This window comes from Mobula hypostoma, chromosome 1 (genome assembly GCF_963921235.1).
Source record: "Mobula hypostoma chromosome 1, sMobHyp1.1, whole genome shotgun sequence".
Lineage (NCBI taxonomy): Eukaryota > Metazoa > Chordata > Chondrichthyes > Myliobatiformes > Myliobatidae > Mobula > Mobula hypostoma.
In genome coordinates, this window is record NC_086097.1 from 168,192,803 (window position 1) to 168,206,689 (window position 13,887).

The window sequence follows — 13,887 nt, forward strand, 5'->3', positions numbered from 1 at the left end:
AGCCAGGACCAACAGGCTACGGGACAGCTTCTTTCTGCAAGCCATTAGACTTATAAATTCACATGTCTGTACATCGATACAAAGTCATAACAGAAAGATTTTTACTCCCTCACGTTGTGGGACAGATGTAAGATTTAAATAAATTCAAATTAATTCAAAATTGTGGTCTATTCATTCACATTTGAAGATGAATTCCTGAATATTGTCCAGCCCACCAACTTAGAGCAGTCATACATGCACTCCTGTGCCCCGTTTGACTATACCTCTTGGTCCTCACCACTCGTGTTTTAGTCTTTAGCCTCCGCCTATATGCTGGGAGAAGTACAGCTGAGCGATCAGACTTTCTAAAGTGCGGGCGTGGGATGACACAGTAAGCATTCTTCATGGTGGTGAAACAGTGGTCAGGTGTGCTGGCTTCTCTGGTTCCTCATGTGATATGTTGGTGGTAGTTGTTCAGAGACTTCTCCAAGCTGGCCTGGTTGAAATCCCCCAGTTAATGAGGTAGAATGTACATCCCTACCAGGATGATGATGGAAGACTCCCTCAGCAGATAAGAAGGATGATATTTCACTGCTAAATTTTCCAGATCAGGTAAACAGGACTGAGACTGAACAGCCACATCGGTGCACCATGATGAGTTAATCAGAAAGCATACTTCACCACCTCTGTTTTTAAAAGACTGAGCTGCTATGCCTTTGTGGGGAATGGTGAAGCATGTGCTGGAAATGTCGAGGGACAGCCATGTTTCCATCAAGCAAAGAACACAAAGTCCCTTATGTCCCTCTGGAACAGCAATCTTGCTCAGAGGTCTTCAATTTTATTTTCCAGAGACTGTACATTCACCAACAGGATAGCTGGGAGTGGTATACCTAAGGCCACAGCATTACAATCGTACCTGTAAACCGCCACACCATCCCCGCTTCCATTTTCTAAAAGGGGATCTGCATTCACAACCATCTGCATCCGGGGTCCTTCGATTTTTGAGTATCGATAGATTTTTTTTTTAAACATCTTAAAATGGTGTTGCTTACTGAAGTACCCACGGATGTGACTGGATTTCAGCTGTAGTTGTCCTAAATGGGAATATTTGATTATCCCTATCGGAGCTGCAAGTAAATAGTCGCCACTTAATCAGCGACATCTTTTAGAATTGTAATAGTTACTAGTTGATGCAAGTCAGTTTGTAGAACTGGATGAATATACATAACACGTGATGGACTTTCTTTCATTGAATCTGCTTTCTTGTTGCAGGTTCATTGCAGAAGAATCGGTTGCAGCAGGTGAGAAGTGCATTCTGACTGATGATCCCACCTGGATAATAGACCCCATCGATGGAACATGCAACTTTGTGCATGGGTATAAACGATATCTACAACAGTTTACATTTCACTTCTTTTTCGTAGGAAACTGGATGATGCAATGGTACTAAAACCTAATGCAACAAGAGGAATCACCCCTTGGGGTGAAAAATGTGGTTCCATGAGCATGCTCATTAAGTCCTACTTCAGTTCAGTTGAAGTTCTAGTGGAACCGACTTCAAAAACACGTTTGTGGTTTTATTTTGTCTTGCTGCAACGAGCTTGATTCTATTGAAAAACTTAAGTTCCACTGCGCAAGGCAGTAGTAAAACAACTAACATCCGTGCATTTTTTTTTACACCTAAGGATTAAGGATTTCACTTTGAAAGCAAATTCCCTTGAAGTTGACTATATCCCCAAATGGAACTTTGGAAATGGGTTTTGAAACTGTATATATTTCCCTCGGTATGGGAAACACCCATGGGGTTTCTGCAGTGGGGCTGTCCAGCATTGCTGCAGTTACAGAGAGAGCCAGATCTCAGTGTTTCTTCCAAAGTACTGTTGATGCTAATTTTGGATTTGATAAAACCAAATAAGGTCATTATTGCATATTCAAAAAGGAAAGTTGTTTCATGGAGTTTATTATAAGATTTTTGCTTAGAGAAATGTTTTGTGAGGCAGCATATGACAGATAATAACTCCACACCAGCTCATTGATTTAAGGCAAGGTCATAGCTAACCAGCTTGTTATGAAATATTGAAGAGGTAACAAGGAGGATTGATGAGAGAAGCACATTTCACACAGTTAAGATGGATTTTTAGCAGACTAATTTGGGGAATAAAATCTCTATGGGGTACATGGGGGTCACAAACTCACAACTGTAACACCGCAGAAGGTCCGTTGGCTCAGTGGATTCACACAGCTCAATATAGAACCAATGTGGTCAGTCCCATTTTCCCATTCTTTACCTTGGCCTTGCAAATTATTTCCCTTCAAATGCCTATGCAATTCCCTTTTGAAAGATTTGGAAGATCCGCTTGTTTGATGCTGTTTCCACCATCTCTCGGAGGCAGACAATTCCAGATCGGTTACCTTTTGGGTAAAAGACATTATCCAACACCTCTGCCAACTTCACAACCCTCCCCCCGCTCTATAATTTATGTATTGTTTGATCAGGGATTTAAGTCTGGGAAAAGTCTGATCCAGATCGGCTTAGGGACAGAAGCAAAGAAGTTCTGGTGACTGGTGGGCTGTTTGCGGTGAGGTTCCGCTGGGCAGGTACTTCGCTGTTCATGGTATATGCCAATGATTCAGGGTCCACAATCTAGAAGTTTGCTGAATAGAAAAAAAAAAGATCAAGTGGTGATTGTGAGGCTGAAGGAAATATTCAGTGGGATGGATCATTTGAGTGGGCAAGTGGCGTGTGGAATTCATGTTGGAGAAGATTCAAGTAATGCATTTGAAACGGGCAAAAGAGGAGAGGGAAAGGCAATAAATGGTAGGGAATTGAAAAGGATGGAAGAGCAGGAGTTCTTGGTATGCATGGCCAATAGGTGGGCAAGACAGCAAGTCAAAGTAGTCAAGAATGACCATGGAATTGCTGCTTTTATAGACCCAGCCAGAAAATATTTTAAGATCAGGAAGATCATGGTCAAACTGTTTTATTCAAGAGTTAGGCTAGAGCCGGAGTTGTGTTGAAGTTTTGGTCACCATGTTACAGGAAGGCTGTGTTGGAGCCGGATGAGAGGCTGATAATACTTAGTGACATTATCAGAGATTGAGAAGAGTGATTACAGGAAGGGAGAGGCTAGGTTAGGTTATATTCAATGGAGTAGAGGGCTGGGTAAATTGAACAGGAAGCAACTGTTTCCCTAATCAGGGAAGCTGATAACTGGGCATAAGCTGGGCTTGAACCACCTTTTGGTTCCGTTTGGGAATTCCGATTTTGTTTTTTTATATATATGGGTGTTTGGTAAAATTAATTTGGTTATTAAAACCACAATGAGAAATATTCATTCCTAAAAATGCAATTATATTTGAAATAACTAAGTCATAGACTAGTGTGATCTTTCTGACACTGAGATGGAGTCTCATGGCAGTGTTGCTCTGTGCTGTGGAGTACGTAAAGAAAACCCCTGTCACATTTTAGTTTTGCTGGAGAAGGCTGGCCTGAGCTCTGTTTCTCTTAAGAAAGTGTAGATTTTGTCATTTATGCTGATGCTTTACGTGTAGGCTTATGACAAGCTGACTTGCAGTCTGCCAGGAAACAGGTTTGACATCCATCAGTCGCAATGCCTCATTGATTTTCTTTTACCGTGGCCAATAACTTCTCAGCAAATCTTTGTTTTCTTTTCTTGTAACTATACATTCCTTTCATTTTTCCACTATTTCCACCCACACCTTTACTCTTATTATCCTTCCTAGCTCCATGTTGCTGACCAGCCATTCTCTAATCAAATAGTATTTGGTGAGTGGTCTGTGTATGGGGTTAACATTCTTAAAGCACTGAGGATGGAGAGGAATTTTTTGAAGAAGTCACAGGATATGAGGAAAAAGGTCAGCCATGATCAGGCTCAATGGGACAAAAGACCTTCTCCTGCTTCAGTTTCTTATCTCCAAGGTAGAAATTAAAATGATTATCATTTACTGCCAATGTGAAATTTTATAGATGGGGAAAAATGAACCCATTTCCATCCAGCCATTAATTTTTCTTTTGGGGGAGGTTAAAAGTGAAACATTCAGAACGTTTGTTTAAGATATGGGAGGAGAATTTTGTTATCAGCACATCAAGACTGCTGCAGCATTCAATCATTGCTGATTCTTTTAAAGCCTTCTGCCTTTTCCCCATAATCCTTCATCCCTTTACCTATCAACCCCAACCTCAAATACACCCAATGACTTGGCCACCAATGCCCTCTGTGACTGAAGTAATTCCTCTTCATTTCAGTTTTAAAGGGATGTCCCTTTATCCTGAGGCTGTGCCTTTAGACCCTAGACCCTCCTACTAATGAGAATGTCCTCTCCATGACTGCTCTATCCAGGCCTTTCAGTATTTGGTAGGTTCCAGTGAGGTCCCCCTCATTCTTCTGAACTCCATTCATGGGTTAAGCATATTGGAAGGACTTTTGGAGGAGAGATGAAGAAAATGACAGAGAGTAGAGGGAGTCTGGAAGTTTGTGCCTGGAAGTGTTGACAAGGCAGAAACTATCAGACCTTTTGATAGACACGGATGAGTATTTAAAGTAGAAGAGACTTTGAAGAAGGCTTCAATCATAGGCAGGACTGGAGGAGAGCTGGGAAAAGGACTAGGTTAAATAGGATCTTCTATTAATGACTAGCATGGACTTAAGGACCAAAAGACTTTCTAATTGCATTGTAAGCTGCTGTAATTCTCTAAGAATAGAATTATAACACTTGACTCTTTTTCAGAGCTCCAGTGGTAGCCGTTTCTATTGGATTATCTATCAACAAAGAGGTAACGAATTCCATGTTCAAACGAACTTCAGCACTTGTTGCAGGTTGATTTACTAATCCTTCCCCAAATTCCTGTCCTCAAATATTAACCCTTTCCTGGGTTCTAATAGTCATGTTCCATTCCCCTAAATTAACCAAGGCTGTTCTGTCTGGGTATGGGGAGGGGTGGAACCATTGCATGGCCACGAAGGGTGGCCATTTTATTCCTCGGTATTGAGCTTATAACTGCCACTTTCCACCTTACCCAAGGTCAGTTAATAAACATGCTGAATCATCAAGGATTGGTGGTAGTGTGAGCTGTTTCTTCAAGGTGCTGCAGAGTTAGTGATTCAGAGTTGAAAAACTGGCCCACAAAAAGTCCCAGTCATAATAATGAAAACCCAAAATTCTATGCCATACATATCCATTATAAATTTAAGCTTATCATGTCTACTACGTGGTGAATATAGGCCTCCTTGGCGTATTAATGTGTTGAGATCGAATCTGTTTGCTTAAAGTGATGACCAGTTGAGTCCCTTGAATTGCCAGGCCCAAGGAACTTCTAACTACACAGTGTCCCACAGGAAGGAGGAAAGGCCTCTCGTGAATTTGTGACCATCGGGATCGAGGGCAGCAGTGCAGCAAGGAATAAGACCCTGGGTGGCAGCTTCTAGAGCAATTAAGAAGAGTAGACAAGGATGGACCTGCAGGAGATGGTATCCACGAGCAGGCCACCGGCACTAGACAGCAAGTGTTTACTCAAGGAAGACAGGGGATAGCTCAGATGAAAGGTAAGACTGTAGTTGCACAGGACTACATAGTTAAAAGGGTTGTTAGAAGTTTTGGAGGGCACAAATTGGGAGCTTGACAGCATGTTATATCCAGTGATAGGGTATGGGGCATGTCCACATTTTTTAAAATTATTCTTCTTGAGATGTAGAACAGCTACCAAATGTCCCTGAGGGCTGGCAGTGAGCTACCATCATGCATCACTGCACTCAAGTTGGCCAAGAGTTCAGAGCCTTTTAAACATTAGTGATTGGCTTGTTAGGTCATTGAGAGGGTCTTTAGTTGTGGGCCTGTAATCACTGATGGACCAGACCAATTAGGCATGGCAAGTTTCCTTCCCCAGAGGGTACAGAATTTGCGGAGTTTTTATTGAAATTATTGGTTTCATTTTGACTTGTTATGGCTGCGTGCTTACAATCAGATTTTTAAAATTAACTAAATTAGCAGTTGCTATGTAATTGAACAGATAGTTTAGTGAACAAATTCACCTTGCTAATCTCCAAATCTCATTGGAATGGTGGTCAAATCTTTGTCGCACTGGGGAAAGCAGACTTAAAGTGAGGAGGTGCATTTGGAAGCAACAAAATTGGCCAAGTTTTATATTAAGGAGTACAGCAAGGAATAATTTGACAAAGGTAATGATGCATAGAGAACATAAAAGAATCTTGGATGTATGTCTGTGAATATCGAGAAAATGTTAGATTAAAAGTGATTGATGTAAAAGTATTATTAGTAACAGGAGCTCCTGAGACCTGATGTGGGGAGAGGTATGAAAACTCTGCCGGGTATCAGGGAGAAGAGAAGGGGAAGGAAAGTTGGGGTGAGATGGTATTATTTAATCACTGCTCAGAGTAGGAAATGGCACGGTGGGAACTCAGCAGTAAATGGCTGACTCTTACCCATCTGCTACAATTTACAAGTTACCAGAGAGAGCTAGAGATGGTGAGAACAGTAAAAATCTGCACATATTTTATTCTGTGTGATATATTTCTTGTCTCATGTGCAACAGATTTCCAGGGTGTAAGCTACTTTACATTGCCTTGCAGGGCTGAAGGGGGTACATTGACTTCTGTGTCATGACTACATCCTGACCTTGCCTTAGCTTCTCTACTGCTGAAAACCCCATGTATATCTTCAGCCTTAACTTGTCCCACCCTTTGCTAGGTGCCTAATTATTCTAAACTAAAATGAGCATGAGTTCATTCAAAATGCTGCTGCCCATGTCCTGACCAGCATTTCCCCATTCACCTATTAGTCTTGAGGATGTATATACAGACTGCAAAACTTCAATAATAAATTCTCTAAGAAATCAAATCCCATGATGACCCTTCTCCTTCCCATCTCCATAATCTTCTCTAGCCCTCATTTCTCTAACGTACTTCTACTCTCCCATTTCTGGTCTCTATACTCAGCCTGTCTGCCTCCATTTCTTCTCTCTACCTCCATCTATCATCCACCTGCTTCTGTCTCCCAACTCGTCCCTTCCTGGCTCAACCTGCCAGTCATCCTTCAATTATTACGTCAGTAATTCCTTCACTCTCACAAACGCTGTTTGACCCATTCTCAGCAGATTGTTCATTGCTTCAAGCTCCAGTATCTGCAGTCTTCACATTAACACAAATCTTATGTTTCAATTAACTCTTCAACTGTAAACTCTAATTGACACAAAACTAATGTATTCAATCTTTCTTCATCATGTTTCTGCCCATTGTATGTTGTCTAATAAAATTGCTCCGAATCTGATCACCACTGACACATTCCGTAAGCTTCCTAGTTTGCAGTTCTTTTAGGATGCAACCTAAAATTTACTGTGTTTGTCCAGAATTTTGTTGCCCCCATAAGGGTTCTTAGGAGTCAGTTTTTGCTTGATAAACTCCAATGAAATATCTTGGGTCATTTTGCAACATAAGGGTGCTGTATAAATGAAAGTTGTAATTGTTGTCTTTGAGAATAGTTCCTATATCTCTTGTTTCTTTGCTGATTTGTGATCTATTTGTATTGCTGAATTGACCAGAGTGATGAAGACATTTCTCCTCCACTGTTCTTCTTTAGCTTGAGCTGGGTGTAATCTATAACTGTGTCGAAGAGAAGTTATACACGGGCAGAAAAGGTCACGGAGCCTTCTGTAATGGACAGACACTGCAAGCATCAAAGCAGACAGGTCTGTGAACTTTCTCTGACTTCTTAAATTCATTGTCGTTGGCACAGAATATACAGTAAATGCCATGAAAATTAGCTTTTTACAGCAGCAGCACAGTACATTAGAAATTTGTCAAGCATAAGCTAACATACATTTAAATTAACATAAATTATGCATAACTTGCCAAAAAAATAAACATAATGACATTAGTACATGTTGAAAGAGAGAAAACAGAAATATAGTCTGAGGTAGCGTGTTGGAGTTTGTTCAAGAACCTGATGGCAGTGGAGCAGAAGCTGTTGTTGAACTTGACGTGTGGTTCTTCACGTTTCTGTACCTCATGCCTGATGGTAGCATCAAGCAGAGGGCATGGCCTGGTTGTTGAGGGTCTTAATAATGGACGTCGATTTCCTGAGACATCACCTCTTGTAGATGTCCTCAGTGGTAGGGATAACTGTACCCATGACGGATTGGGCCGAGTCCACCGTTCTGTAGTCTCTTGTGTTCCTATACCTTAGTGACTCCTGCCTTTACAGTTGTTAAGTATGAAATTAATGTTTAAAGGAAGTCAGAGTTTGTAACCCAACAGTTAAGTTGTTTTTGACAGTGAGCAATTATTTAGGAACCCTTTATTTGCCTGCTTTGAATGCACTATTTTGATTATAAGATTGACGAATGGCTATAAATGCAGACCTCAGCCCCAACTGCCCTCTCCCACCACTTGTCCCAAATAGCCAAATTCACAATGCCATGTGGACGGAAAAAGATCAGGTCATCTTCATACAATCTCTCAAAGTTGGAATGAACAGAACTCATTCCTTTCCATGGATCCTGTGATTCTTTTCTCCTGCATTGCTCTGTGAAACCATTAGATCTGGGAGATTGCAGCAGTCCCAGCTACATTCACACTCTTTGTGGAAATTAATATCATAGCAAATTTAAATAAAGTAGCGTCTCCTTAATTTCATATTGGATTTCATACATGCAGTAATAGCCATTTAGTTTTGCATTCTCCAAAATACAGAACTCTCCCTGGTGAACACCATTCTAGCCATTGTTAGCTGTGCAACAAGATCAATTCCAGATCTGCAAACAGTCTTAAAAGGGAGAGAAATTCGTCAGTGGTCGCTGTTGATAATTGGGTCTGAGATTACTGGCTGCCACTACACTTGTCTCCTCGCATGTAATTCTAGTAAAGATATGTAGAGTTGAGTAAAACTGGCAGCTGGCGCTCTTTCATATGTCTAACACCAGCAGCTAATCCTGCGGTGTATCTGGACTTTCAGAATGCCTTTGAAGTGCCATTTAAGATTACTAAATTACAATGTGGTACCAAGGCTAGTCTGCTAAGTGACTATGATTAATGGCAAGCCAATGTGATCAGATTATCAACACCATCTATCCATAGTCCACAGCAACAATTTAGATGTTGGATCAAGTGTACTACATCCAAATTTATAGTACAAAGCTGAGTGGTTATGTGGATCGTGAGGAGGATGCAGGGAGGTTTCCTGGGGACACAGATGAGGTAAATTATCTGCACATGTCTTCTTCTGTTGTTAATTCAATTCACGGATTTAGCCAGTACAGGAAACTTGTATTGAGGTATGAGATTGGCCATAATGTTAATAATAATTAATATAAATTTTCATATTGAATGGTGAAACAGGCAAAAGCAGTCAAACGACCAGCCTCACTTCCATTTATGTTTCTTGCAATCTTTTTCTCTCTGTTTAATGTGATCTTTGCTCTGTTACAACCAATCACAACTCAGGTTCTCGGGACTTCATTCCTTAGCCTTCTTCTCTAACATAAGGTAAGGAACAGGCTCCTGATGCATACAGTGATGACAATTTTAACTCTCACTGTACTGCTGACATGTGCAGATTGCAGAATCTCCTGAGATGCATCCAGCTTGTATTTGTGAATAATTATTGACCAATATTTAATCTGTCATATTTTTAAGGGTAAGTCTGCCTTGACGTTGAGTATTATGGTAGGATTCATCGGAATGAACATGAAGTATATTCAGAATCAGAATCAAGTTTATTATCACCGGCATATGCTGTGAAATTTATTAACTTAGCAGCAGCAGTACAATTCACGTGATATGAGTGTGACTAGAAAGGCCATGATGGCAGATTGGAGGATTGACTTCTGGTTCGAACCGTGTCAGATCCAAGCTGTACAGCACCCCTGTAGATAGAGCAGTGTAGCAATAAAACTGGCCAAGACCAACCACCACCCACCTTTCCTGGGTCCTGGGTGGATCTTAAGCATTCATGGTCAGATGCACCAAAGACATACTGGCATTTTTCTCTGAACATTGGCTGACTGTCACCACAGAGAACCTAAAAGACTGGCAGAGGGATAACGAAGCTGATAGTGAAGTTGGTGGCTTCAGAAAGCAAGGAGCATAGACTTAATTATTCAGACTGGAAAACCATGATTTGTGACTGAATTAAGCAGAGCATAGTGTCTAGTTTGCAAAGACCAAGTGTCACTCAATATGTGCTGACATTCCACCAGTCCCCAACGTTGGAAAAGATGAGCCTGGTTATGTTATCCCGGAACATTATACTCGATTCAGATTCAGGTTAATTTTTGGTGCAGTACTCTTACAAATTTCTACTGATGTACGGTGGAGAGAATTCTGACTGGTTGCATCATTGCCTGGTATGGAGTCTCTGGTACACAGGATATCAAGAGGCTGCATCATGGACACATCTTTCCATACCACTGAGGGCATCTTCAAAGGGTGATGCGTGAAGACTGCAGCATTCGTCAGTAAAGACGCTCACCATCCAGGACATGGTTGCTTTGAATTACTTTCATTGGGGAAGAGGCACAGGAACCTCAAGACACACACTCAATGATTTAGGAACACCACCTTCCCCTCCAGCATCAGATTTCTGAATGGTCCATGAACACTACCTCATTATTTATTTTTTTAATGTTTGCTTATTTTTTCAACTTGTAATTTTTATTTCTTGCAAAACAACACATTTTGCAACATGTTTCAGTGCTAATCAATCTGATGCTGAGATTGGATGAGAAAAAGCATGCTGTAGGTCTTAAGGATGTGGTGAATCAGACTGGGCGGGATGGCAATCGAGTCTTTTCATGTTCACCATTGCTGAGACTACCTGTTTATTCCAGGTTTATTTAATTACTCAGATACCTCATCTTGCATGGTGAGAATTGAACTCCCACATGAGGTCAACAATACAGGTCTCTGGTTATATCTCCAGCATTATGCTCAGAGTGGTTAGCTTGCAGTCCTCTGGGCAAGTTGAAATGAGAGGGAGGAGTGGAAGACCCATCACTCTTGGGTTCTTACTGAGGTGCAGAAAGATAGAAAAATTGTTTTAAAATCTTGAAAAAAGGTGAAACAGGTGACATGAGAGAAATAATGACTTTTCTCAGAGATCTGGGTTTAACTGGCCCCTAAGGCTGGGGAAGCAATCAATCTGTCTTCCAGCGGGAGCTCCCCCAGCATTAGAGAGGAATTTATCTGCAGGGTTATGGGAAATAGTGCTGATCAAACTGCAGTACTAGGAGAACGTGAATCCGATCAGGTCTTTTGGAGGCAGCTCTGGTCACCTACCTATAGGAAAGATATTAATAAAATTGAAAGAGTGCAGAGAAAATTTACAAGGATGTTGCTGTTGTCAGGACTTGAGGACCTGAGTTATAAGGGAAAGGTTGAATACTTTGGGACTTTACTTCCCGAAGCACAGGAGAATGAGGGGAGATCTTATAAAGTCATGCAAAATTAAGAGTAGTACAGATAGGGTGAATGCAAGCAGGGTTTTTCCCCTCATTGTATGTGACTAGAACTAGAGATTTGAAGCTTAAGGTGAAGGGTGAAATATTTAAGGGGAATGTGAGGGAGAAATTTTTCACTCAAAGGGAGGTGCTAATATGGAACAAGCTGCCAGCAGAAGTACTAGATATGGGTTCAATCGTAACATTTAAGAGAGTTTAGATAGGCAGATAGGTGGGAGGGATGTGGAGGGCAGTGGTTCTGGTGCAGGTAGATGGAACTATGAGATGTGCGAAAGGGCCTTTTTATGTGCTGACTCTTTGACCATAGGAGCTGGAGAGGACCGGATGGGCTGAATAACCTCCTGATGGGGCTTAATAGTTGTTCAATTCCATGAGTGTAATGTGAGACCTGGGAGGTCATTGCAAGCAATTTTGCTGTTAATGGGGACTAGACTTGATGTGCTGAATGATGTTTTCTTTTCCAGATATATCAAAAGCCCTGATTTTAACTGAGCTTGGCTCGATCCGGGAACCAAGGGCACTGAGGATGTTATTTAATAACATGGAGAGGCTACTTTCAGTGCAGGCACATGGGTAAGGAGGACTAAACTCTGCTAGGTAATGCCAAATGAACTCCAAGCTGCTCTTCAAGATGTGTTACTTGTCGCTGATGTGGACGATCATAGAATGGATTGGTACATTAAATGGCCGTTGTAAATAACCCCCCCATTGTGTAGAATCTGGGGGATATGGGAATATATGGGGAGTATTAAATGGGTTAGTGTAAAATAGGTGCTTAATATTCCACATAGACTGATAAGCTGAAAGGCCTGTTAGCATGCTGTATGTCACGTAGAGTGGTGGCATCTGTGACACCTTAACTTAGAAACCTATTTCGTTCTTTAAGAGAAATGTACAAAGGAGCTGGGGAAACTAAGTGGGTCAGGCAGCATTTATGGAGGGATCCGGCACTCAATGTTTTGGGTCAAGACCTTTCATCAGTACCAGAAAGAAAGAAAGGGGTGATGTTGGGGGGGGGGGGTGGGGAAGGAAGGGGAACACTTTCCAGTCCATACAAAGGGTCCCTGACCAATGAAACCAAGCATGCTGTGAGCTTTCTTTACCAGCCTATCCACTTCTCAGGACACTTACAGGGAGCTATGGCATTTTACCCAAGTTCCCTTGGTACATCAATGCTGTAAGTGGTCCTCCTTATATTTGACCTGTCAAAGTACAACATCTCATACTTGTCTGCATTGAACTTCATCTGCCACTTCTCTGTTCATATCAGTAACTGAGCTATTGCTGCTGTATCTTTTGACAACCTTTCTCAGTGTCCATTTAAGAGACTCTTGGACAGGTATATGGAGCTCAGAAAAATTGAGTGCTATGGGTAACCCGAGGTAATCTCTAAGGTAAGAGCATGTTCGGCACAGCTTTGTGGGCCGAAGGGCCTGTATTGTGCTGTAGGTTTTCTATGTTTCGCCTGTCTTTGTGCCATCAACACAAACTAATCAGCCCACCTATATTTGCATTCAAGTCATTCACAGATATATGTATCAGTTACAAACAACACTGATTCTTGTGGTACACCACTGGTCACGGACTACCAGCCTTCCTACCCTTTATACCAACCAGTGGAGGGAATGACTGATTGGGATGGTAGGTGGGATACTGGGGAAGTAGTCTGCTTTGTACTGGCTGGTGTCAAGCTCCTCGAGTGTTGAGTGATTTTGCTTTGTTGATTCCCATAGGATCAGAATCATAGGAAGTGCTGCTCTCGATCTGTGCCACGTGGCATCGGGAGACGTGGAAGCGTTCTACCAGTTTGGGCTCCACTGCTGGGACATGGCGGCTGCAGCTGTCATTGTCCGGGAGGCCGGTGGCATCCTGATCGACACAACAGGTAGGAATTGTTGACAGCTAAACTGCTGTGTTAATTTTAACCTGCTTATCAGACTATGTCCTTCTGAGGCTACAGCAGCCTAATAGAGGACATGCATCATGTACTCAATTATAAAGCTTATATAGTTCTGAAAAACATTATGCACACAAAATGCTAGAGGGACTCAGCAATTCAGTCAGCGCCTATGGAGGGGAAGTAAGTAGTCACTGTTTCAGGCCGAGACCCTTCATCAGGACTGGAAAGGAAGGGGGCAGAAGCCAGAATAAGAAGGTGGGGGAGGGGAAGGAGTATCGCTGGCAGGTGATAGGTGAGACCAGGTGAGGGGAAAGGTGGGTGGGCAGGGATGAACTAAGAATCTGGGGAGGGATAAGTGGAAGAAGCAAAGGACTGAAGGAGGAATCTAATAAGAGAGGTCAGTGGACCAAGGGAGAAAGTGAAGGAGAAACCAGAGGGACTACTACTAGTAGGTGTTGGGCAAGTGAGGAGAAGAGAATGGGTGAGAGAGTAACCAGACTGAGGAATGAAGAAAGGG

The 13,887-nt window shown here is 41.9% G+C and overlaps 1 protein-coding gene across 1 annotated transcript in view; it reads left to right on the forward strand.

Annotated features, from left to right (window-relative positions):
- impa2 (inositol monophosphatase 2) overlaps positions 1 to 13,887 on the forward strand; it is a 50,243-nt gene that overhangs the window by 24,354 nt on the left and 12,002 nt on the right. The window contains exons 3-7 of the mRNA XM_063059449.1: positions 1,252 to 1,356; positions 4,729 to 4,774; positions 7,594 to 7,702; positions 11,935 to 12,043; positions 13,204 to 13,355. Of these exons, the coding sequence (XP_062915519.1) occupies positions 1,252 to 1,356; positions 4,729 to 4,774; positions 7,594 to 7,702; positions 11,935 to 12,043; positions 13,204 to 13,355 (521 nt within the window). The remainder of the gene's footprint in view (positions 1 to 1,251; positions 1,357 to 4,728; positions 4,775 to 7,593; positions 7,703 to 11,934; positions 12,044 to 13,203; positions 13,356 to 13,887) is intronic.